General features: G+C 35.6%; 1 protein-coding gene across 2 annotated transcripts in view; it reads right to left on the bottom strand.

Annotated features, from left to right (window-relative positions):
- Nucleotides 1-20926, bottom strand: part of LOC106067472 (uncharacterized) — an 86349-nt gene extending 65423 nt beyond the window's left edge. For both annotated transcript variants that reach the window (XM_056003730.1, XM_056003729.1), the window contains exons 1-6: nucleotides 20541-20926; nucleotides 19438-19591; nucleotides 17924-18015; nucleotides 6577-6682; nucleotides 2536-2675; nucleotides 1173-1287 (exon numbers count right to left, since the gene is read on the bottom strand). In XM_056003730.1, coding sequence (XP_055859705.1) covers nucleotides 1173-1287; nucleotides 2536-2675; nucleotides 6577-6682; nucleotides 17924-18015; nucleotides 19438-19591; nucleotides 20541-20604 — 671 coding nt within the window. In that variant the 5' untranslated portion in view covers nucleotides 20605-20926. The remainder of the gene's footprint in view (nucleotides 1-1172; nucleotides 1288-2535; nucleotides 2676-6576; nucleotides 6683-17923; nucleotides 18016-19437; nucleotides 19592-20540) is intronic.
- Nucleotides 20927-23975: the final 3049 nt, after the last annotated feature.

Below are 23975 nucleotides of genomic sequence, written 5' to 3'. Positions count from 1 at the left end.
CGCGTTTTTTTTTTGTTTTTTTTTTTTGTTGTTGTTTTTTTAATGTGACACGGATTTTCTCAAGGCAACACGATGTCTATGCACAGTAGCCCATTGGAAAAAAAAAACTACTTAATACGTCATCGCCAAACTTTCTCGAAGCTGATTGGCCGAACTAGCTGTACAAGCACATCAATTGGTTCAATACAGGCTAGGTTACAGTACCAGATAAGGAATCCTTCTCATACACCCTCAACTCTTTTTTTTTCATTGCAGACTAAAGTAACAGTATATTTAATGCATACGTTCCAATTCTTTTTATAATGTAATGCGACATAACAGTGATGCAGGACACCATGACACTTAAAAATTACTGAACATTTAAAGAGTTTTTAAAAGAACATCATGAATAGGTTATTAATGAAATGGGAAATGGTAATCTAGAGGTTTTAAGTGTTTGAGTATGTCCTGTATTACTGTTCATATCCAAAAATAGTGTACGTATATGAAATTAAATACCACACACTCTGACCTTCGCGTGCGGTCTTAGAACTTATCACCAGCGAAAGTCAAGAAAACAATGCATAATTTGTTTATTAATTTTCATTTAAAAAAAATATTTTTTTTCAAAAAGTTACTTTTATGTTACTACAAATGTTATAAATGACTCTTTCATATACAATTTTCATAATTCAAAGAGTAGTTTAAACTTTATCACTACGAATTTTCCTAATAAAATTCGTTTGAACTTCAATGTTTAAATACGAAATATACGATTTGGTTTGGTTGCTTCCACCTACGTGTTTTTAGTGTGAATTGTTAAACGATGATAGCCTCTAAGAATCGGCAGGTCATTAGATGCAGTGTTTGCCGAAACTGAATGGTATTTCGAAACTAAAAATGTCTGTTAAGAGCTTTAAATGGTAATTGGTATCATAAAGATACTGGGAAAATATAGAGTAACAAGCCTAGTTTATGACTAATGATTTGGTTTTCGAAGTTAGTGACAATAAAATCTACGATCGCAGGGCCCCCCTTAGGCGCGGGACCTGGGGCGGTTTCCCCACTTGCCACCTCCTAAGGCCGCTACTGTATAAATATATGTCGGACAATGGAAGTTGTGTCTCTTGAAATGCTGTTCCTCATAAGCTGTCTATATACACAAGATGTTAATCAGGTTATGTCCAACTTACCACACAAGATCATAGGCTGTTGCTTGAGTGATGGTACATTGTAGTACAATAGAGGAACCGTATTTAGAATCATATCCAGCTTGCGTTGTCAATGATGGCCTCGTAGGTGCGTTGACTGGTAATGATACATAGGTAAGGTAATGTTAAACATTTCGTTTGCGTTATGAATAGCATTTTAATGTAATCAATATTACTGTTTTGAAAAAGTTAACGACCCAAATACATGAATTCATAATGAAAATCATGGAGAATAACTGAAGCAACAACAACAAAAATAAATTGCAGACCTTTATCAACAGATGTCTGAGAAATATCTTGAAAATAAACTGGTACGACAAAAAAGAAAACACCAAACTGTGAGAGATGGGCGGACAGAGAAATATAGAGGTGCAGAGAGAGAAAGTGGAGATGGATTGGTCACTTCCTTAGAAAAGATACCAACAACAGAGCTAGACATGCCTTAGACTGGAACCCCCCCAGGGAACAAGGCGTAGAGGAAGACCTAAAAGAACCTGGCTAAGCAGTGTACTAGATGAAGCTGAGATGACGTGAAAGAGCCATTAAAAAACTAGCAATAGACCGTGAAGAGTAGCGTGATTTTACTGAGGCCTTATGTTCCACGAGGAACGCAAAGGTAAGATTACAATAAAGAATAATGAAAATCATTATAAGCTACATTTTTTGTTCGTTTTATTAGAGCTTCTCATCTATGGCGGAAATACTATTTAAACAAGTTAACATTTTGGTGTATGCGGTGTACAGAATCAAAGAACTGTTGTTAATGAATCATTAACTTTAGCAATGAATATAACGTAAACGTATTCAACAAATAGACTTCCTTCAATGTATCAGTTTGTCTGGGTGTTCTAGAAGCAAGTACTGCGTTAAGTAATGACAAATAGACTTCCTTCAATGTATCAGTTTGTCTGGGTGTTCTAGAAGCAAGTACTGCGTTAAGTAATGACAAATAGACTTCCTTCAATGTATCAGTTTGTCTGGGTGTTCTAGAAGCAAGTATTGCGTTAAGTAATGACAACTTCGACCGAAGAGACTTCTTGTAAGTTTGTATATCAAGAGTATCTTCAACAACAAAATCAATCAACATACATTTTACATAAACATGCATACACATGCATCAAATATACATCAACATAACTTCGAATCCGAGGCATTGGAGTGAGGTATGTTACGTGGGTAGTGACCTTCATATTTTGAAACATCTGAAGCAGACAAAGCTACACAGTGATGCATCATGCACATACACAAAATACATTCACGTACGTACACATACATATGGTCAGTCTACTTATAAACTACAATGATGTAATGGTTGTTCTGACGTACATAGAGACAGTCTACTTACAAGCCACAATGACGTAATTGCTGTCCTGACTTGTAAACGTGCCAACTTGTATTCTACATTTATAAGCTCCAGCGTCACTTGAAAGTAAGCCTGTCTTTAAGTATGTTGAAGACGAACTGCTTTGCAAAACTGTGTTATAACTGTGTAGACAAAGTGAAAAGTGATATCATTCATTGGCTAACTTTAAATCATGAGCAGAATAGATGAGAGACACTACACACATCTTTAGTACACTCTTACTCTATTTAAAATATCACTAAAGTTAAGCACAAGTTTCCCTTTCAGACATTGAGATCTATGAGGCAGATGATGGCCCACGGTTAACGAGGGTGTCATGTGGCCGGCACAACGACCAACCGCCTTAACTTTTCCCCGACTAATATCTGGGACCCATTAGAACCCGGTTCGGAAGCCAAGTGCTTTACCGCTCAGCCGCCAAGCCTCACAGATTCGTACTAAAAACACTACCAGCACTCTAGTAGCACACCACCAACAAACAACTAACATACAGTGGCGTAGCTTGGGATTTGGAGGACCGGGAGGCTTGACCTTTTTAGGGGCCCCTGCATTTTGACATTCGACATCTTGGCATGAGATAATGTACTAATAATATCATATTGGTACAGTATATAAGTAAAATTAACCAAAAAACAATCATTAAGATTCTTTTAATAATACAGTTGTTTATTGGCGAGTTAATGCACAAGTGACAAATCTCAATTCATATCGCCTCACGTACTGCTTTCTGTGCAGCAAAGGCATTATAAAATTATCTAGATCAGTGATGCCCAAAATATGGCCCGCGGGCCAGGTCCGGCCCGCAACGTGGTTCCATCCAACCCGCCGAAACGTCGGCACAAAGAATACAAAATCCCCCCCACACACACACTTTTTTTTTCCAAAAAAAAATAATTTTGACAAATTTTATCTTAGCTACGTTAGGGCCCTCTGATGGATTGGCACCACGACCTTAAACATTTATACGTTTATGAAATGGGCGAGTTGAAGTGGAATGTAGAATCTACCAGCAAAAGTGAACTTATATATTTTTTTTGGAATATGATAATAAGCCAACGTATTTGATTTTTAAATAAGTGTGAAACAAATATGACATCATTCTTGGTTTGAGCTGCGAATAAAAAGTTGTTTAATCTACGTCTACTTCTTCTTCCGCGTTCTCATTGTTATGATGGAGCGTTCAGATGACTAGACCAATATATGAGATGAACTGTTGGAGTGTTCAGATGACTAGACCAATATATGAGATGAACTGTTGGAGTGTTCAGATGACTAGACCAATACGTGAGATGAACTGCGCAGTGGTTTCCAAATCAGGGAGCTCTCCATATAGTTTTCTTTCTATTGGGGTGTTTTGGGGCCACTGTCTTGTACGGCCTCGTGGTAAAGAGAAAAGTTTTGAAGGACATGGTCGGCATTCTCTGGTGACACTCCACATGGGAAGATTTCACTGGCTCCAATTTATTGCTTCCGGTACATATGTTGTCTCATTCTGTTGTGTCCGGTCTTGAGTCGAAAGATTAGACGTTGATCTTGTCGGGATTTGGACTATTTGGACTAGCCAAGCCATTGGACTCGAGACAAAAATACACCTTCTCAACACAATCGTCATTCCAACTGCTACATATGCATGTGAGACGTGGAAGTCATCTGTCAAAATTGAGAAAAGACTAAATGTGGCTCAACAGAGATGGCTGAGACGGATTTTAAGAGTCAGATACACAGACCGGATCTCAAACAAGGAAATCCTTTGCCGAACTGGGAGTCGAACACTTAGTGAGGTTGTGACTGAGCGTCGCATGAGGTTTGCGGGACATGTTCTACGTCAAAATGAATTACGCACACCAAGAGTTGCGATAACATGGAAGCCAAAACGAGGAAAGCGCAAACAGGGACGTCCTCGTATTACCTGGCGACACACCTTCATGGAGGACCTCAGAACAGTGGACACCAGATGGGAAGAGGCTTCAGACATTGCCAGTGACAGATCATTATGGAGACAGCTTGCCGCCCAATGCGCCGAACGGCGCGGGAGGACCTAAGTCTAAGTAAGTAAGTCTTGTCGGGATAGCTTATAACAGGCATCATCTTTCTTGTGATTCGGATGAGAGCTTGTCCATTTTTAATGTATTTTATTTACTATTAGTTTCTTCATATCTTTTGGATAGAGTGCAATGTTTAATTGTGAGTTTGTTCTCCCTCTCTTGGCGAGTGTGCCAGTCTTCTCATTTCCTTCTAGTTCTATATGTGCTGGTATCCATTGGATAACAGTCTTTTTGGCTGATGCTGTTGAGCTTTTTAAGTGTTGTCCTGAGACTTTTTATATAAGAGAAATCAGAGTTTTTCAAGCTTTGGAAGATCCACAGATTGCTAGGACAATGAGTTTCATTGAGCTCTGTCGGAATGTAGTCAGATTTTTTAAAGTTATATTTTCAATAGGGTCTCTTATAGTACGTCTAGATATCGGAGGATCGATGGAAATATTTACCAAAAAGAGACAAGAAAATGAGTCATTAATGTCATTAATTAATGTTAGTACTGTAAGTAGTAGGTCTAAGTATTCGATCCACAAGTTTCTATTAAAATTGTTTTAGGTCAAATTCTTTTTTGTTTTTGTACCTTTTCAGTCATGTGGCCCGCGACACGAGTGTCGGAAATTAAATTGGCCCGCAGGTTGAATTAGTTTGGGCATCACTGATCTAGATCAATTTTGTCTTGTATTTTTGACTCCAGTAAATGGCAAGATTACATGACAATGGCGTAATATTTAATGTAAAAAAAAATAGGACATTCATTTTGGGTCCCCCTTAAGTGGAGGTACTGGGGGAACTTTCGAATTCGGACCCCACCTCAGATCACCTAAGCTACATCACTACTAACATACTTTTAACATGCACTCAACAAACAATCGACAAACAAACAAATTGCTTACTTATTATCTTATCTTATGGTATTAGCGACGCATCACAAAGTAACTGAACTAGCAGTATATTATCACGAGCTTCCAACCTAACGTCACCCATTCAAGGCTTTACTCTAACGCCACCTATCCAAAGCTCAACCTAGCTTCACCCATTTAACGTTCAACCTTGCATAATCCACAAAAACTAGAAATTATAAGAATATAACCTCACTTGCGCATATACATTTGCTCAATAATATTCGTGTACTATGACAACAAAAGAAAATCACCAAACATTTGCAATAAGGCCTCTTATCACATCTTGGAGCTATAGTCTCAGATGAAGGAACCGAACCTGAACTACTGGCCAGAATTGCACAGTCCACAGCAGCAAAACTCAAAACATTCTGGACCAACAAAGGCATGGCCTCGACACTAATATCAGACTGATGCACTCCCATGTCACGGCTACATTCTTATATGCATGGGAATCTTGGACGCTGACTGCAGATCTCGAGAAGAGGATCCTATCAATAGAACTAAGATGCTACAGAAAGATCCTAGATGTCACTTACAAAGACTGCATCACGAATGAAGAAATAAGAAGCAGGATTAATACAGCAATAGGATACCACGATGATCTGCTAACCACTGTCAAAAAAAAACTAAAACTATACGGCCATATCATAGGGTCCTATGGGCTCGCAAAGACCTTCCTTCGGGGAACAGTATCAGGAAGAAGAAAGATAGAAAGAGAAAGCGATGGGAAGACAACATCAAAGAATGGACGGGTCTGCCAGTGAACGAAATTCTATCTAAGGCAGAATGGAAAGGAGAAAGATTTGACAGTGCCTGTGTGGTGCCCCAACGGTTCAACAGACTAAGGGATAGGTGAAAGTGGTCTCAACAGAACACTCTGCACAAACGAGACATTAGTCTTAATCATTTACTTGTAGCAGATGTCATTAAATAAATATCCTCCATTATTGTTGCTAATGGTACCAATGGGGGATTTTGCGTGTGCAAAATTGTATTTAATGTAACCACACCGATCTCCTCAATCAAACGTATTGTTTTATTTTATGCCTTTTTTTTTTTAATGAAAGTAGACAGGAACTTACTTGAAGAAGATATATAGGCCAGGATTTTGAATATCTGTAGTACAAGTCAAAATTAAACTTCCACCAAGGGCAGGAAGAGAGTTACTGGACGTAATTGTTGGAGGACCTGTGGCGAAAGAAATTGTACAAACAATAAATTAAGTTTCTTAAAACATGATTATCATTGCTGTGATTGTGATTTTAGAGTAGGCCTATCAATGCTAGCATGAGAGGAGCCTGTTCACGGTAGTAAGAATGAAGGTATGATTTGTAATGTAAAGGAAGAAATGAAGGATTCTCAAAGGGTTGAATGAAGTAGCTGCAGTTGGATTGCATCCTATATGCTTGAATACATGAGAAAAGTGGTATTGACTTAAATGAAAGGAGCACAATGGACCTCATTCACCAATCGTAAACAAACAACATTTAGCCACGTGGTTCTCCATCTCTTCTATACAAATTACGTAATACACAGTCTGTCACGCGACACTTTTTTTTTCATTCTTTTATCAATATTTTCACGTGGCACTCTTCCATTTGCGTGTAGCTCATAGAGTCAGGTCGCTTGTACGGCTTGAGATACGAAGAGAGACATTGAAGCTTTCAAATTGCATCGTGGCGATAAAATGGTCATACGGCACTATGAATCAGCCGCGTCTTGCAGCGAAGCTCAACGGTTGCAGTACGGCGCTTTAAACTCAATAACTTAAGTGACTAAATGCATGCTTTCACACTAAAAGTTTTTTTTTTTATTTTTAATCGTACGCCTTGAGAGATGAACCAATCATCAAACAGTACTTTGAAATGTAATGAACAAAATATGTAGCTACAATTACTGACTAAGCTAGATACGGCAAAGCAAAAATCCAGTCCAATGTGAAAGCTTTAATATGTAAGTACCGTATTGCCAGACTTAGATTGAAGAAAGCTCATTCTAGAGAGAAAAAATCTTTTCTTATTTTTAATCTTTCCTGGTGAGCTGCTAACGTCTTCACTTCGTATTGGTTCTAATTGGATCCGCCTTGTTGACAAGACAGGTAGACCAAATATGAATAATTTTACTCTTAACACTAAGTTTAATTGATTGATAAGGTTGTATGCTACAATAATGTACACACACACACACATACAATGTAGGCCTACTCATCCAATAATTTAAATAATATCAAGCCTTCAGAAACGTTTTTCTAAGATAGATCTCGAAAAGGTCTCGCTTCTCTCTCTCTCTCTGAAATATGCTGCACGTGTATTTTCGGTCATTGTAAATTAATTTCAAAGTGTAGTCCGTTGATTGAAAACTGTTCTTATGGAAAACTGTATAATATGTAAAAGTACCTTTAGTGGCTGCGAACTTATCTATCAAGCAACTATTTCTATGTTGGAGAAGTACCTGATTGGAGGCTTATTAGGAGCTTCCAATTATTGAAAATTACAATCTACATTCAGATCTTTGGTTTTATCGACACCTGCAACAAACAACTGTGATCGACATTTCTAGCATCACATTCCTCAATGGTTGTTGATTTTTCAAGCCAAGTGAACGAATACTGTTGATGGAATCGATTACACACACAGAATCGTCGAGAAACAAATGGAACGACAACATGCCAAAAGTCGAAAACAAAAAAAAAACATGCTGACGTCAGTTTCTAAGAAGAAGGCGTAAACACTCAGGGTCGCAGTGGGCCTCACACTTGCATAGGCCCCGCGCTAAATCTAGGTGTAAATTATTAAATTAAACCTTTATAACATTTGTGTATATAATAACAGGGTTTCCGCGGCCTCCTGGAAATTTCCTAAAATTATTAAAATCTCCTGAGAACTAAAAAAAATCTCCTGAAAAATAGACTAAATTGTCAACTTTGGGGTGCCATTCTAACGTGCGATGAAAAAACATGGCAAAGATGAATGTATTTTCTAATACAAAATCTTAATTATCTTTTGATATTATGCTTATCCCTACCCAGACTGGGCCCCGCACTATCCGTTTCGCATTGGGCCCGGCATTCGTTAAGGCCGGCACTGTGAACACTGACCTGCAACATCACAAACTGTGGGCAATTTAGCTCAATAGCTCGTTGCCACGTCGTACAGGCCTATGGTCTCGCTTTCACTCAGGAGCCTGCTAAGCAAGGATATGAAATAAGGATCAAGAAGAAAACGCCGCAAGGCAGTACTTCTTAATTCTTTCTCTCCTAACTGACGATACCAACGTTGATTCTACCAGAATGTGGTAAATAATTACGGAGAGAAAGAGTTAAGATGAAAGATTCTAAAATAAAAGCGTGACATTGAACATTTTTTTTTTATGAAAGCAGGACATTGGCCTTCCCGCCCCAACATTTTATGAAAAGCGTGGCAGACGGTCCAAATAGGGACTGTCACTTCTATGTCTGGACGTCTGGTCACCTTAACTACAATCAAGATTTTCTAAACACTGTCAGATTGTGGTGTTTAACTAGATTTTACCATCTACTTCAATCAAGATTTTCTAAACACTGTCAGATTGTGGTGTTTAACTAGATTTTACCATCTACTTCAATCAAGAATTTCTAAACACTGTCAGATTGTGGTGTTTAACTAGATTTTACCATCTACTTCAATCAAGATTTTCTAAACACTGTCAGATTGTGGTGTTTAACTAGATTTTACTATCTACTTAAATCAAGATTTTCTAAACACTGTCAGATTGTGGTGTTTAACTAGATTTTACCATCTACTTCAATCAAGATTTTCTAAACACTGTCAGATTGTGGTGTTTAACTAGATTTTACCATCTACTTCAATCAAGATTTTCTAAACACTGTCAGATTGTGGTGTTTAACTAGATTTTACCATCTACTTCAATCAAGATTTTCTAAACACTGTCAGATTGTGGTGTTTAACTAGATTTTACCATCTACTTCAATCAAGATTTTCTAAACACTGTCAGATTGTGGTGTTTAACTAGATTTTACCATCTACTTCAATCAAGATTTTCTAAACACTGTCAGATTGTGGTGTTTAATTAAATTTTACCATCTACTTCAATCAAGATTTTCTAAACACTGTCAGATTGTGGTGTTTAACTAGATTTTACCATCTACTTAAATCAAGATTTTCTAAACACTGTCAGATTGTGGTGTTTAACTAGATTTTACCATCTACTTCAATCAAGATTTTCTAAACACTGTCAGATTGTGGTGTTTAACTAGATTTTACCATCTACTTCAATCAAGATTTTCTAAACACTGTCAGATTGTGGTGTTTAACTAGATTTTACCATCTACTTCAATCAAGAATTTCTAAACACTGTCAGATTGTGGTGTTTAACTAGATTTTACCATCTACTTCAATCAAGATTTTCTAAACACTGTCAGATTGTGGTGTTTAACTAGATTTTACTATCTACTTAAATCAAGATTTTCTAAACACTGTCAGATTGTGGTGTTTAACTAGATTTTACCATCTACTTCAATCAAGATTTTCTAAACACTGTCAGATTGTGGTGTTTAACTAGATTTTACCATCTACTTCAATCAAGATTTTCTAAACACTGTCAGATTGTGGTGTTTAACTAGATTTTACCATCTACTTCAATCAAGATTTTCTAAACACTGTCAGATTGTGGTGTTTAACTAGATTTTACCATCTACTTCAATCAAGATTTTCTAAACACTGTCAGATTGTGGTGTTTAACTAGATTTTACCATCTACTTCAATCAAGATTTTCTAAACACTGTCAGATTGTGGTGTTTAATTAAATTTTACCATCTACTTCAATCAAGATTTTCTAAACACTGTCAGATTGTGGTGTTTAACTAGATTTTACCATCTACTTCAATCAAGATTTTCTAAACACTGTCAGATTGTGGTGTTTAACTAGATTTTACCATCTACTTCAATCAAGATTTTCTAAACACTGTCAGATTGTGGTGTTTAACTAGATTTTACCATCTACTTCAATCAAGATTTTCTAAACACTGTCAGATTGTGGTGTTTAACTAGATTTTACCATCTACTTCAATCAAGATTTTCTAAACACTGTCAGATTGTGGTGTTTAATTAAATTTTACCATCTACTTCAATCAAGATTTTCTAAACACTGTCAGATTGTGGTGTTTAACTAGATTTTACCATCTACTTAAATCAAGATTTTCTAAACACTGTCAGATTGTGGTGTTTAACTAGATTTTACCATCTACTTCAATCAAGATTTTCTAAACACTGTCAGATTGTGGTGTTTAACTAGATTTTACCATCTACTTCAATCAAGATTTTCTAAACACTGTCAGATTGTGGTGTTTAACTAGATTTTACCATCTACTTCAATCAAGATTTTCTAAACACTGTCAGATTGTGGTGTTTAACTAGATTTTACCATCTACTTCAATCAAGATTTTCTAAACACTGTCAGATTGTGGTGTTTAACTAGATTTTACCATCTACTTCAATCAAGATTTTCTAAACACTGTCAGATTGTGGTGTTTAACTAGATTTTACCATCTACTTCAATCAAGATTTTCTAAACACTGTCAGATTGTGGTGTTTAATTAAATTTTACCATCTACTTCAATCAAGATTTTCTAAACACTGTCAGATTGTGGTGTTTAACTAGATTTTACCATCTACTTAAATCAAGATTTTCTAAACACTGTCAGATTGTGGTGTTTAACTAGATTTTACCATCTACTTCAATCAAGATTTTCTAAACACTGTCAGATTGTGGTGTTTAACTAGATTTTACCATCTACTTCAATCAAGATTTTCTAAACACTGTCAGATTGTGGTGTTTAACTAGATTTTACCATCTACTTCAATCAAGATTTTCTAAACACTGTCAGATTGTGGTGTTTAACTAGATTTTATCATCTACTTCAATCAAGATTTTCTAAACACTGTCAGATTGTGGTGTTTAATTAAATTTTACCATCTACTTCAATCAAGATTTTCTAAACACTGTCAGATTGTGGTGTTTAACTAGATTTTACCATCTACTTAAATCAAGATTTTCTAAACACTGTCAGATTGTGGTGTTTAACTAGATTTTACCATCTACTTCAATCAAGATTTTCTAAACACTGTCAGATTGTGGTGTTTAACTAGATTTTACCATCTACTTCAATCAAGATTTTCTAAACACTGTCAGATTGTGGTGTTTAACTAGATTTTACCATCTACTTCAATCAAGATTTTCTAAACACTGTCAGATTGTGGTGTTTAATTAAATTTTACCATCTACTTCAATCAAGATTTTCTAAACACTGTCAGATTGTGGTGTTTAACTAGATTTTACCATCTACTTAAATCAAGATTTTCTAAACACTGTCAGATTGTGGTGTTTAACTAGATTTTACCATCTACTTCAATCAAGATTTTCTAAACACTGTCAGATTGTGGTGTTTAACTAGATTTTACCATCTACTTCAATCAAGATTTTCTAAACACTGTCAGATTGTGGTGTTTAACTAGATTTTACCATCTACTTCAATCAAGATTTTCTAAACACTGTCAGATTGTGGTGTTTAACTAGATTTTACCATCTACTTCAATCAAGATTTTCTAAACACTGTCAGATTGTGGTGTTTAACTAGATTTTACCATCTACTTCAATCAAGATTTTCTAAACACTGTCAGATTGTGGTGTTTAACTAGATTTTACCATCTACTTCAATCAAGATTTTCTAAACACTGTCAGATTGTGGTGTTTAATTAAATTTTACCATCTACTTCAATCAAGATTTTCTAAACACTGTCAGATTGTGGTGTTTAACTAGATTTTACCATCTACTTAAATCAAGATTTTCTAAACACTGTCAGATTGTGGTGTTTAACTAGATTTTACCATCTACTTCAATCAAGATTTTCTAAACACTGTCAGATTGTGGTGTTTAACTAGATTTTACCATCTACTTCAATCAAGATTTTCTAAACACTGTCAGATTGTGGTGTTTAACTAGATTTTACCATCTACTTCAATCAAGATTTTCTAAACACTGTCAGATTGTGGTGTTTAATTAGATTTTACCATCTACTTCAATCATGATTTTCTAAACACTGTCAGATTGTGGACCTTAACTAGATTTTACAATCTACTTCAATCAAGATTTATTTTGAGCAGCAATTAAATTCATTGTGAACTCATGAGTGCTAGATTTACATGTAGGTATGATGTAGGCAACGTAAAATATAGCTTAAGGCTCCAATTTCCTTGTTGCCCCTAATATGGTTGCAGTGACATTTTCAATCCTTCTGAAGAAAGAGCAAAGAAAAGTAGCTTATGTTGATTACAAAGGCTCCTATATTTCAACTAGGGCCTTATCAAGTCTAAAACCGGTCTCGTAAGTCACAGAAAATACTGATTGTTGTATTGCTAAGTAAAACTAGTCGTAGATTGACATTTTTTTTAAGTCTAGCGTTACAAATTTTTGGTTTTGAAGATAAAAATATGTTATTCCGAAAGGGGGTGGGGAATTAGAGGTTTCCTAAGTGGAGTTGTTTTCTAGGTAGAGTTATTGTCTTAGAGTTGGGTTTATTATCAAAAAAGCATCAATCAATGTTGCCTGCTTGAGCAGACGCCCAATAGATCAACGCGTTTGATAAGATTTGTTTACGTGTATTGCGTTACCACGTGTCTGTGTTCGTAAACAACTAACCGGATCTACATGCATTTCTTTGTTTCTATTTCTGCTATGAGAAAACACAAGGAAATTAATGCGCAGAAAGCGGTTAAAACGTTGGTTTACTTCATTCGATTGTAACGTTACTATAAAAAAAAAGTTCCCCTTTCAGGCCATGCGATCTATAAGGTAATCTGCTTCTTTGGCCGACCGTTAACGAGCAGGATATCATGTGGCCAGCACAATGACCAGCCGCATTTACTTTCTTCAACTAAAGTCAGTTACTAACTAAAGTTGGTTGGACTAAGTGGCGCCCTAAAAATCTCAAATTTAAAATCCCAGTCTTCACCGAGATTCGAAGCCAGGATCCCTGGCTCGGAAGCCAAGCGCTTAACCACACAACCACCCGCGCTCCTTAACATTACATAAATATGGCTCAACAAAAATGGCTAAGACGGCTTTCAGGAGTCAGTTATAGAGATCGGGACAAACAAAGAAATCCTTGTGCCTAACTGGGACTCAACCACTCAATAAGGTTGTGAACGAGTGTCGCATGAAGTTTGCGGGACATGTCCTCTGACAGAATGAGTAACGCATAGCAAGAATTGAAATGATATGGAGACCAACTACGACGACAGCGCAAACAAGGACATCCTCGTATAACTTGGCGCCACACTTTCGTGGAGGACCTCAGAACAGTGGACAGCAGGTGAGAAGAGGCTGAAAACATTGCCAGTGAAAGATCTTTAGGAAGACAGCTTGCTGACCAATGCTCAGAACTGCGCAGGAGGAATTAAATAAGTAAGACGTGGACAAACTGAGACGCTTGCGGATGGCCCAAGCCGCCCAAGGTACCCAAAGGGTAATTGTCATACGTTTTAATAATTTAAATGTACATTTTTGCAACATTTTATATTGTGAAAAGATAACAAACATAACCATTTATCCTTCGTAAAAACAAATAACTGGCAATAACAAAGTAAGATGTCGGGAAAAAAATTCTTAATGGATACCTTTTGTTGAAATAAACTCTTGAATTTCACATTACAAACACTTTCATAATGTAAACAAGGTTCTTTCTTCAGCCATGTTGGCTTCCACTAGATGCCCCGTATGTACGAGCATAACTCTTCATATCATATATCTAAAAGGGGGATAACACACAATATTAAGGGAATTAATGCCCCGTGTTTATGAGCATAACTCTTCAGATAATATATCTAAAAGGGGGATAACACACAATATTAGGTTAATTTAAAGCCCCATATTAATGGGCATACCTCTTCATATAATATATCTGGAAGGGGGATAACACACAATATTAGACGAAATAATGTCCTCTTGACACACATCCGTGGTATTTAATATGAGAGGAACAAAGCCAATGTCTCATTACCGCAATTGTTTTTATGTCAAGTGTGATAGTTTTATGTGATGTGGTAATATGATATGCAGACTTTATTGTCACGTTTAAAAGTCAACGAGTATTTCTTAGCTTCACCACAACATGTCCTAAAATGAGGAAGACCAATGACCAGTGTCTGCAAAGCAGGCACTTGATTGGAATCCGTAAGGAAAATGTGCAGACCCAAGCAAAAAAGTTTTAAGGGGACATGTCTTTTATCAGTCACTGTCAACACTTTTAGTTAACAGATATATGATCATTTTTTTAAATTATTATAAATATTGACTTTGTTTAGCGTGGCTACAAGCTTCTATAACATGCTAAGTGCTCTCTAGTCCAATTTCTACTGCGGACTTGAGTGGAGAGTTTTTTTTTTTCAGAGACGGTTTCATTACTACCTTTGATCAAAAAGCAAAAAACTTCAAAGGTCGAGACGAATTTCGGATTTTTTTCTACTTCAGAATTCGATATCAAACAATCGCAAGCTGTTTACTCCACGCACTCAGACTGAACCACTAAAAACTTCTCAAATTATTTTTTGGGTACATGCACCATTTCTATGGGAAGAATTTAATACAACATCACAACCTATGCACAATATAGAGTAGCGGTTCTCAACCTTTTAAGCTCGGCGACCCCTTTTTACAATATACAACTCAACCGCGACCCCCCCCCCCCCAATAGACACACACAGCAATAGAAGAATAGACAATAGCAATCCTAATTTTTGATGGTCTTAGGCGACCCCTGGCAAATCGTCAATCGACCCCCAAGGCGGTCGCGACCCACAGGTTGAGAATCCCTGGTTTAGAGTCCAATAGCTCGTTGCCACGTCATATGTCTGTACTGCCCACAGGTTGCGTTGTGACAATGCAGGTCAGTATTTAGGTCTTCTATGACGAATGGCCTCGCTTGGGTCGAGTGTTGTGTATAGGCGACGCAAGTCAATTACTTAGTTACTAACGCAATACTAATTCTGCAGTCAAAACTAGTATGGAGAAATAAAAGTTTAAATAGTAGCTAAAAATAAATGCATTGGGAGGAGTCGTATTTCTTGGTTGACACTATTTGGACACGCATCTGAGATAAAAATCTAGGTTATTCTGGGGAGAAAAAGGTTACATTTGACTATGTCATTAGGTAGATATCTATTACTCTGGCAAGTATCTGGTAATTCCATATTACTGCCTTTAGTTTATCCTCCTAGAGATAGTTAACAGCGGTCATTATCTGTGTCGAATGAATTAAACAAGGGCCATGCTGTTGATCGGGTGGAATAAGGCATCAGGTGGGCTATTTTCTGTACAGACGATTTCACTAACTAGCCTGCAAGATCGGCAGTATGATGAGATGGCGATGGCTTATCAGGGGAGGCTCTATATTACCTTTAGTTTAACTGTATAGCAAAGGCGGATCTATCTATCTATTTATCTATCTATCTATCTATCTATCTATCTATCTATCTATCTATCTATCTATCTATCTATCTATCTATCTATCTATCTATCTATCTATCTATCTATCTATCTATCTATCTATCTATCTATCTATATCTATCTATCTATATCTATCTATATCTATCTATATCTATCTATCTATATCTATCTATCTATATCTAGCTAGCTAGCTAGCTAGCTATCTAATCTGCTGAATTCTGGCACCCATTGTATTACAAGAAGTTTTCAAACTGCAGTGATAAAGGTAAAGAGAAGTTCTTTTAAAACTTTCCCCCACCTTCAGAAAAAAAAAATATATTCCACCAAGATTTGACTTTTAAAAGTGTGTTAGAAGACTCAATTCTATTCTAAAACTGTTAGCGATGGGCGCAAAATCATGAACACACAAAAATTTAATCGTAAATAGTGAAACGAGTGGAAGGTCGTAGGGAGGGGGGAGGGTGCTGTTATTTACTAGGAACTTAAACAATAAACCTCTACATCTTAAATACAATCTCAGCGAACATTGCTAGTTAGAAGCACTACATTTGAACTATCACTACGTCCATGGCATGAAGTGAAGTGAGGAAAACGCTAAAATCAATTACTCCCCCCCCCCCCAAAAAAAAAAAAAAAAAACTTTTTTCCATTTTATACATATGATTCCTAGAAATATGATTTCCATTGTTTGAATTTGTAAATTAAGGATAGAGGGTGAGAGAGAGAGAGAGAGAGAGAGAGAAGGGGAGAGAGGAAGAGAAAAAGAAAGAGAGAAAGAGAAAGAGACCAGAAAGAAAAAGAGAAAGAGAAGAAGAGAGAGAGATGGAGAGAGAAAAGAAGAGAGAGAACGATAAACAGAGGGAGAATGAAAGAGAGAGAAAGAAAGACAGTTGGAGAAAAAGAGAGAGAAAGAGAGAAAGAAAAAGGGAGAAAAAGAGAGAGAAGGGGAGATAGAGAAAGGGAGAGAGGAAGAGAGAGAGAGGAGAGAGGGAGAGAAAGAGAGAGAGAAGGAAAAAAAAGAAAGAGAGAGAGAGAGAGAAAAAACACAGAAAGAGAGAAAAGAAGAGAGAGAAAGATAAAGAGAGGGAGAATGAAAGAGAGAGAAAGAAAGACACAGAGAAGGAGAAAGAGAGAGAGAGAGAAGGAGAGAAAGAGAGAGGATAGAAAAAGAGAGAAAGAGAAAGGAGAGAAAATGAGAGAAAGGATTAAGAATAGATTTGAACGTCTCAATAAGTAGTATACTTCATTGAAATCAACTCAAGTTGAAGAACTCTTCCACACACACAAAATCAACAACATCCGCTTACATAGCTGGGCTGGGGGTGGAGTGTGCTAGAGAAATTTAAGTAGTAAATGTAGACATATTGTGTGTCACGAGTCTGCTCAGATTGGTGACTAGATCAAGACGATAATCAGATAAGAGACTCAAGAAGTGCTATCTTGAGATGCCTCAATGGTTTATGAGGGTAAAACATGTCAAGGAGATTTGGAACAGGATTAACTTACGCAACTAGGGCTCAGCATTTTCCGATCTTCGGGCCTTATACAATTTCCCACAAGCAGGTCACCTCAACTCAAAGTCGAGTCCAATACAAGTTCTGGAACTGGTTTCATTATGCAGTTGGGAATAGTTTAATAGGGGGTCAGACAAGCGTCACGGGTCAGATATGGACCCCGGGGTCGTAATTTGGGGATCACTGGCTTAATTTTTAGTCCCTTAACTCTCTTTCATCATTTAATACTATGTAAGGCACAGAATCTCCAAGTACTTGAACACATGATAAACCCAAACTAGCTTGCTTAATGTCCCTACCAAGTGCGTGGCAATGGGCCTTTGTTCTTCACGTGAAATCAAGCGTTCTGCTTGAGTTAGTCAACAAATAAGTTCACCGTAACATAAAGAATATTTCAAAAATATATATACTGACCAACGATATTGATAGGTGTAGCACTACTGTTTGAAATCACACTTCCAGCAGTGGAATATGTGCACATGTAATTGCCAGAGACTCCTCCGATTCTGTTACGTTGAGAGACACAAAAAGACAAAAAAAATAAAATACTTCAACAAACAAAGCTTATATTAAGTGTAGTTGTTTAATTTAGTTAAGATCAGTCATGTCATTAAAGTTGTAATAGATGTAGTGTAAATATAATAGATATGTGCGATTAGAAATATTTTTACCAATTGTTTTTTTTTAACGCATTAATTTCATGCTTTAGCTTTCACAATACGCTATCACTTATCTGGGCCAGTTAGAAAAGGGTGAAGGGAGAAAGTAAAGGTTTCTTATCAATGTTACAGTGATCGCTATTTTTTAAAATTAATTTTTGTTTAAATGTTCTACGACTTGAATTCGAACTCGAGGACTCAAGCCGACACGTTAACCACTCTGCTAGCGTAAGTGCTTATGAAAATAGAAAAATTGTATATTTATCTATTGCTAGTTTCAAACTTTTAAGAGACGAATTAAAAAAACAAATGTAAATTCGACTAATTCAACTTATGCCACCACACCTGACAAGTACAAATTCTTTCCCTTGTTCGATACCAAACAAAATAATTAATTACCACAAGATAATTAAATAATTGGTTAATTTATTTTTATTGATTTTATTTATTTTAGGCAAAAAAAAATTATTGTGAGAAATTTCAATTTAATCGGAGACACGGTGTGGGAGAAATAACGTGTACAAACTTTTGGCCACACAGACAGACACACAGACAGATTAAGTTGATATAAACTTTGTAAAAAAATTGGAAGACAATCTGCCAACGAATAAAAGAAAGTAGTCCTAAATGTAATTCCAAAGCATCCTTTTTAAATGCGCTGCCTAGCGAAGGTAGACAATTATTCACTTCACTGCGGAGTGATACTTAAAACTATATTTATGTAGTTTTAAAATTCTTTAACAATCTAGTAGATATTAATAATATTAAATACTATATCTAAAATAAATTTATTAGAATTATAATTTAAAAATAATAATAATTCGGAAACTAAATTCTTATGAGTATTTATACAATTTTAAAAAATGTTTTTCTGTTTATATAAGTTTATCTATAGTGAATATAAAAAAGGATTAGTTGGATGTTTTTATTCAGCAGTAGTTAAAAGTGTATTAGGCGAAACATAAATGTTTAATACTTGGATGTGTATTAAGCATTTGTTGTATATTTATTGCACTAGATTGTATGTCTGAATGACCATATTTTAAATGTATAAAACAACCGTCAGGTGTCACTAACGCGATACTTTCAAGTGCAAGTATTGCTTTTTGTATGTGTATTGCTTGAGTTGTAAATTTGTATGTTCTACTAGTAGTATAGATTAATTTAACACCAACAGATATAGTGGGCAGTTGAATAGTCAATTTCTAGACTTTCTACCTTTATTTTTATCATATCATACAGAAAACTAATGATTGAAGTTGGACATACAGAGAATAAATTCCAGCCTGTTGAACTGCCAGCAGAGTGCTGCCCACATAGAAGCGAAAGACTCCAGCGTTAGTGGCTCCGGGATAGCTGCATATTAATGAGATGTTCTGAACGGAACTGAAGTACTGACCACTCGGGGAAACTTGCAGTGTTACTGGGAAACAAAGAGCAATATTAATCGATTTTGAATAAGGTTATCAGATTTCTATTGAATAAGGTTATAAGATTTCTATTGAATAAGGTTATACGATTTCTATTGAATAAGGTTATAAGATTTCTATTGAATAAGGTTACAAGATTTCTATTGAATAAAATTATAAGATTTCTATTGAATAAGATTATAAGATTCTTTTAATTAGTATTATTTTTGTTCGCAAGACATGCGAGTGTTTTCCATTGATAAATCCTTGTAGCAAACAATGTAGAGTAAAGGAGTTTAACAAATGTTTATAAACTGAATAAAACAAAAGGATAATCAAAGGAGTTTGAGTTACACAGAAACTCGTAAGTGGCTACTGTGGGTCAATCGTAGGTTTTTTTTGTTTTTTTTTGTTGGTTTTTTTTTTCGAAAGATCTTAAATACCTGTAGTAGTAGCATATTTCAAATTTAAGTTTTTAGTTTTATATCGAAACATAATAGTATGTGTTAAGGATAACAAAACAATCTGCTTATTGCACTTTATATTATCCGCGCCTTTAAAATATTGCTGTAAATGGTGTGTGTATAAAAGAAATTGCACATTAAATTTAAATTAAAAAAAAAACAAAAAGCTTTCGCTTTCAAAGGCTAGAATTTATCCAATTTTAAGCAAGTTTCTTGCGCTAGTAAAATCAAAATTTCAATAACCCGATTAACTTTTTAGACCAAAGCGTAACAAACAGAAGTTTAGCTAAACGGATAGGAAGAGAGATGGACAGACGGACAGCACAAAACATAAAAGCAACTTTTCCTTTTGGAGGTCACTAAAAAATATTAAGAAATTGTTTTTAAAAAATACATTTTATTAGTAATTATCTTATTTTTATAGCAACGTCTGTAACTTATAAGATAAGATTTTAAACAGATTTAATATTTGAAAAGTTTAGTTTTTTTAAATTGTTACCTTGTTGACTTTCAGTATTTTGGACAATGAAAAATACCAAATACAAAATCCAAAGTAATCCCATTCTAATGCAAACTGTTGGCTTGAACTCATATAAATTGTCAATAACTTAAAATATATAGCTTATAAATTCTCGAGAAGCAGTTCTTGTGTTTCCATGACTTTAAAAACAAGAAAATAAACCAAACACTGTACAATCTGTACGTCTATAGTGAATGAGCTAATACATATACTAAAATTTTAATTTTGGTTTCAATTTAAAAAAAAAGACTTATTGGATTATTATTTTAATTAAAAAAATATCGGGCAACTTTTTAATGTTTACAAAAGGAATCGAATCTTAAAGTTCAAACCAAACAAAAGCTGGACTACATCAAACATTGTACACTGACCAGTTAAAAGAATGTGGACAATTTATATGTACATATAAGAACTAGACTCCTTTTATGTTTGTGGGGAAAAAGCTTGGCGGGGGGGGGAGGTGTATTTGGAAAGGGGAGTAAAAAGGGAGGATACTTTTAAAAAAACTTAAAAATCTGTTAGTTTAAAAAGAACAGCGCGTAATTTAGAGAGTAATCTGTGACATGCGCAGTCACTCCCTTGATGTCATGACTCCCTAAAAAGGTTTAAGCCACTTTAAGCGATATAAATTTACATGCACATGAAGATAGTTTTTTGTGTGTTTCTCTAAACTCTACGTATCTGATATTCGAGTCCGGGTGGGAGCATAATCTCAGGTCTATCTGTTACATCTACATCTATCGTAGAGAGTCGCATCGACGTCACATGTTGGTGTAGTTTTGAATGTGTGTGCTGTTTCTATTTTGGAATGCTTTTGACATTTTCTACACCTTACATCTATAGACATTGACATTAACATTAATGGTCATAGTTATGAAAGTGAAAATGTGCCATGGACCTCATTCACCAATCGTAAACAAACAACATTTAGCCACGTGATTCTATATATCTTCTATACAAATTATGTAATCCATAAAGGCTTTCACGTGATACGTATTTTTCATTGTTTTATCAATATTATGACGTGGCTAAATGTGTTTATTTACGATTAGGGAATGAGGTCCATTCCAATAGGGACTAGTTAGTAAAACTTTGTGAAATGAGTGTTAGAGTTGATCAGAAAGCGTTTCAATAAGTTTAGTTATTGATGGCTGCTTGGTCGGTTTTGGGTTCGAACCCTGCCTTCTGCCACCACCCGTCGTCCTGTGGGTTAAGATGTTATTGTCTTCAAATCCGACAAACACATCGAAACATGTAAAACATTTTACTATCATTCATTCTACAATTGGAACATATTTAGGAAAACCATTTCCAAAAAGGCTTTGAGTAGCAGTGAATGGGGTTGTTCCCTGTCTCTGACCTACTTTAAGCTACGTCATCGGGTCTTACAAAGTAAACTAAAAGAAAAATATCTTCCAATGATTAGATGAGGACCTAGATCTAGAAATTTACTTTAACAATCATGTTAATTAGTGAATTATTGTAACATTATGTTTTAATTAAAGATTTATAGATCTAGAGTAATCTAAACTATTAGTATTTTCATATTGAAATAACTATGAATGACGGGGCTAGATTTAAAACGTATAATTATCATGGTGGTGACGTAATGTTTGGCCTCCCCCCCCCCTATGGAAAACATTCCAACTGTATGCATAAGAGAATATATGTGCTAGCATCGAAGTAGTCGACATGAAAACCTAGGCCTCAACAACAATTAAAGGTCATCTCAAAGTTATTCTTTTTGTGTGTAATTATTTAATTAACCCTTAAAAGTGCTGAACTGTTTTACAATGAGTGCATACGCAATTCTGATGTTTAGAGGCTAAACTACCAAACGCGTTTTAAGGGTTAATAGAAACGTCCTAGTTTAGATGTTTTGAAACTGGCCAACATGCACAGCATGCTCTTCTGACACTGGGAAGACTAAGCTGAGTGACTTGACAAAATAGCGCCGACAAAATAGCGCCAACAAGCTAAGGGGAGATAAGTACTGTATAGAGAATTAGATCGTTCTCTAAAAATGTAAAACTATAGACTTTTTTTTATAGAAAATAAACCCTCTTTTTAAAATAAGTTCTTAAATAGCTTAGTGGTTAGCACGTCGGTCTTCCATCCTGGAGGTTCATAAACTCTTGGCTGAATTCAAACTAAGAAAAGTAGCAGCAAGGAAACTTTTTCCTAGTACCCCGCCCGCCAGGCAAATGGTTCACATTGGACCGTAGCGCCCTGAGCATGCTATAAACATAAACATTGTGTTCAAAAACAAAACAAAACAAAAAAACATTCATAAATAAATAAATCTTCTTCTTATATAATACAGACGTTACTTCAAAAAAAGAAGATGATTACGTCCTAAGCGTCATGCATTCAGTCATGCATATTAACCAATGACTTAAATTCTGCCAAGTCACTGGTTTTCCTGGCTAGCTCAGGCAACCCATTCCATGCTCTAATAGCACTAGGGAAGAAGGAGTATTTGTACAAATTTGTCCTAGCATATGGAACGAGGAATGTGCCTTTATCTTTGTGTCTTTCAGAGTATTTCCAATCTCACAAATTTATTATTGTAAGTCTAGTTCTATTAGCTTGCATAATGATATTACATTTTTTTTTAAACAACAAAGCTTATCTAGAGAAAGAACACTTACATTTATAAATAAATAATGTAGAAGTTGTTTACCTTATTCGATATCAAACAAAATAATTAATTACCGATAACAAATTGACTAATTGGTTCTTTTAAGTGATTTATGTTTGTTAGGTACAGTAAATGATTGTTTAAAGTTTCAACTTGAGGTGCTGTGGGTGAGCGGTAAACCCTTTGGTTTCTGAACCTGGAGTCCCGGGTTCGAATATCGGTAAAGACTGGGATTTTTTATTTCGGGGATGTTTGGGCGCCTCTGAGTCCACCCAACTCTAATGGGTACCCGACATTAGTTAGGGAAAAGTAAAAGCGGTTGGGTGTTGTGGTGGCCTCATGACACTCTCGGTAATCATGAGACAGAAAATCAGATGACCTTTACATCATCTGCCCCATAGATCTCAAGGTCTGAAAGGGGAACTTTACTAAATTTAGCCTTATCTGTAAATACCAAAAGGATTAATCTCCCTTGTCTGTATCAAACAAAACATTTAATTACTAGTATTTAAGGGATTAATTGGTTAATTTTTGTATTGAGCCATTCACGAAAAAATGATGCAACGTTTCAACTTCATCTTTTACCTGACAACACAAGAATCAATGAAAAAAAGTACAGAATTAGTTGACTAACTATTGGTAATTAATTATTTTGTTTGGTATCCCGAATAAGGGAAAGAAATTGTACTTGACTTAGGTGGTGGTATAAGCTGAATTAGTCCCTTTTATGGGTCGCAGCTTTAAAGCGATTTTGAAACAAACGAAATTGTACT

Source organism: Biomphalaria glabrata, chromosome 11 (assembly GCF_947242115.1).
Source record: "Biomphalaria glabrata chromosome 11, xgBioGlab47.1, whole genome shotgun sequence".
NCBI lineage: Eukaryota > Metazoa > Mollusca > Gastropoda > Planorbidae > Biomphalaria > Biomphalaria glabrata.
Note: the sequence above shows the minus strand (reverse complement) of the source record. Positions and strands in the feature narration are given on the sequence as shown.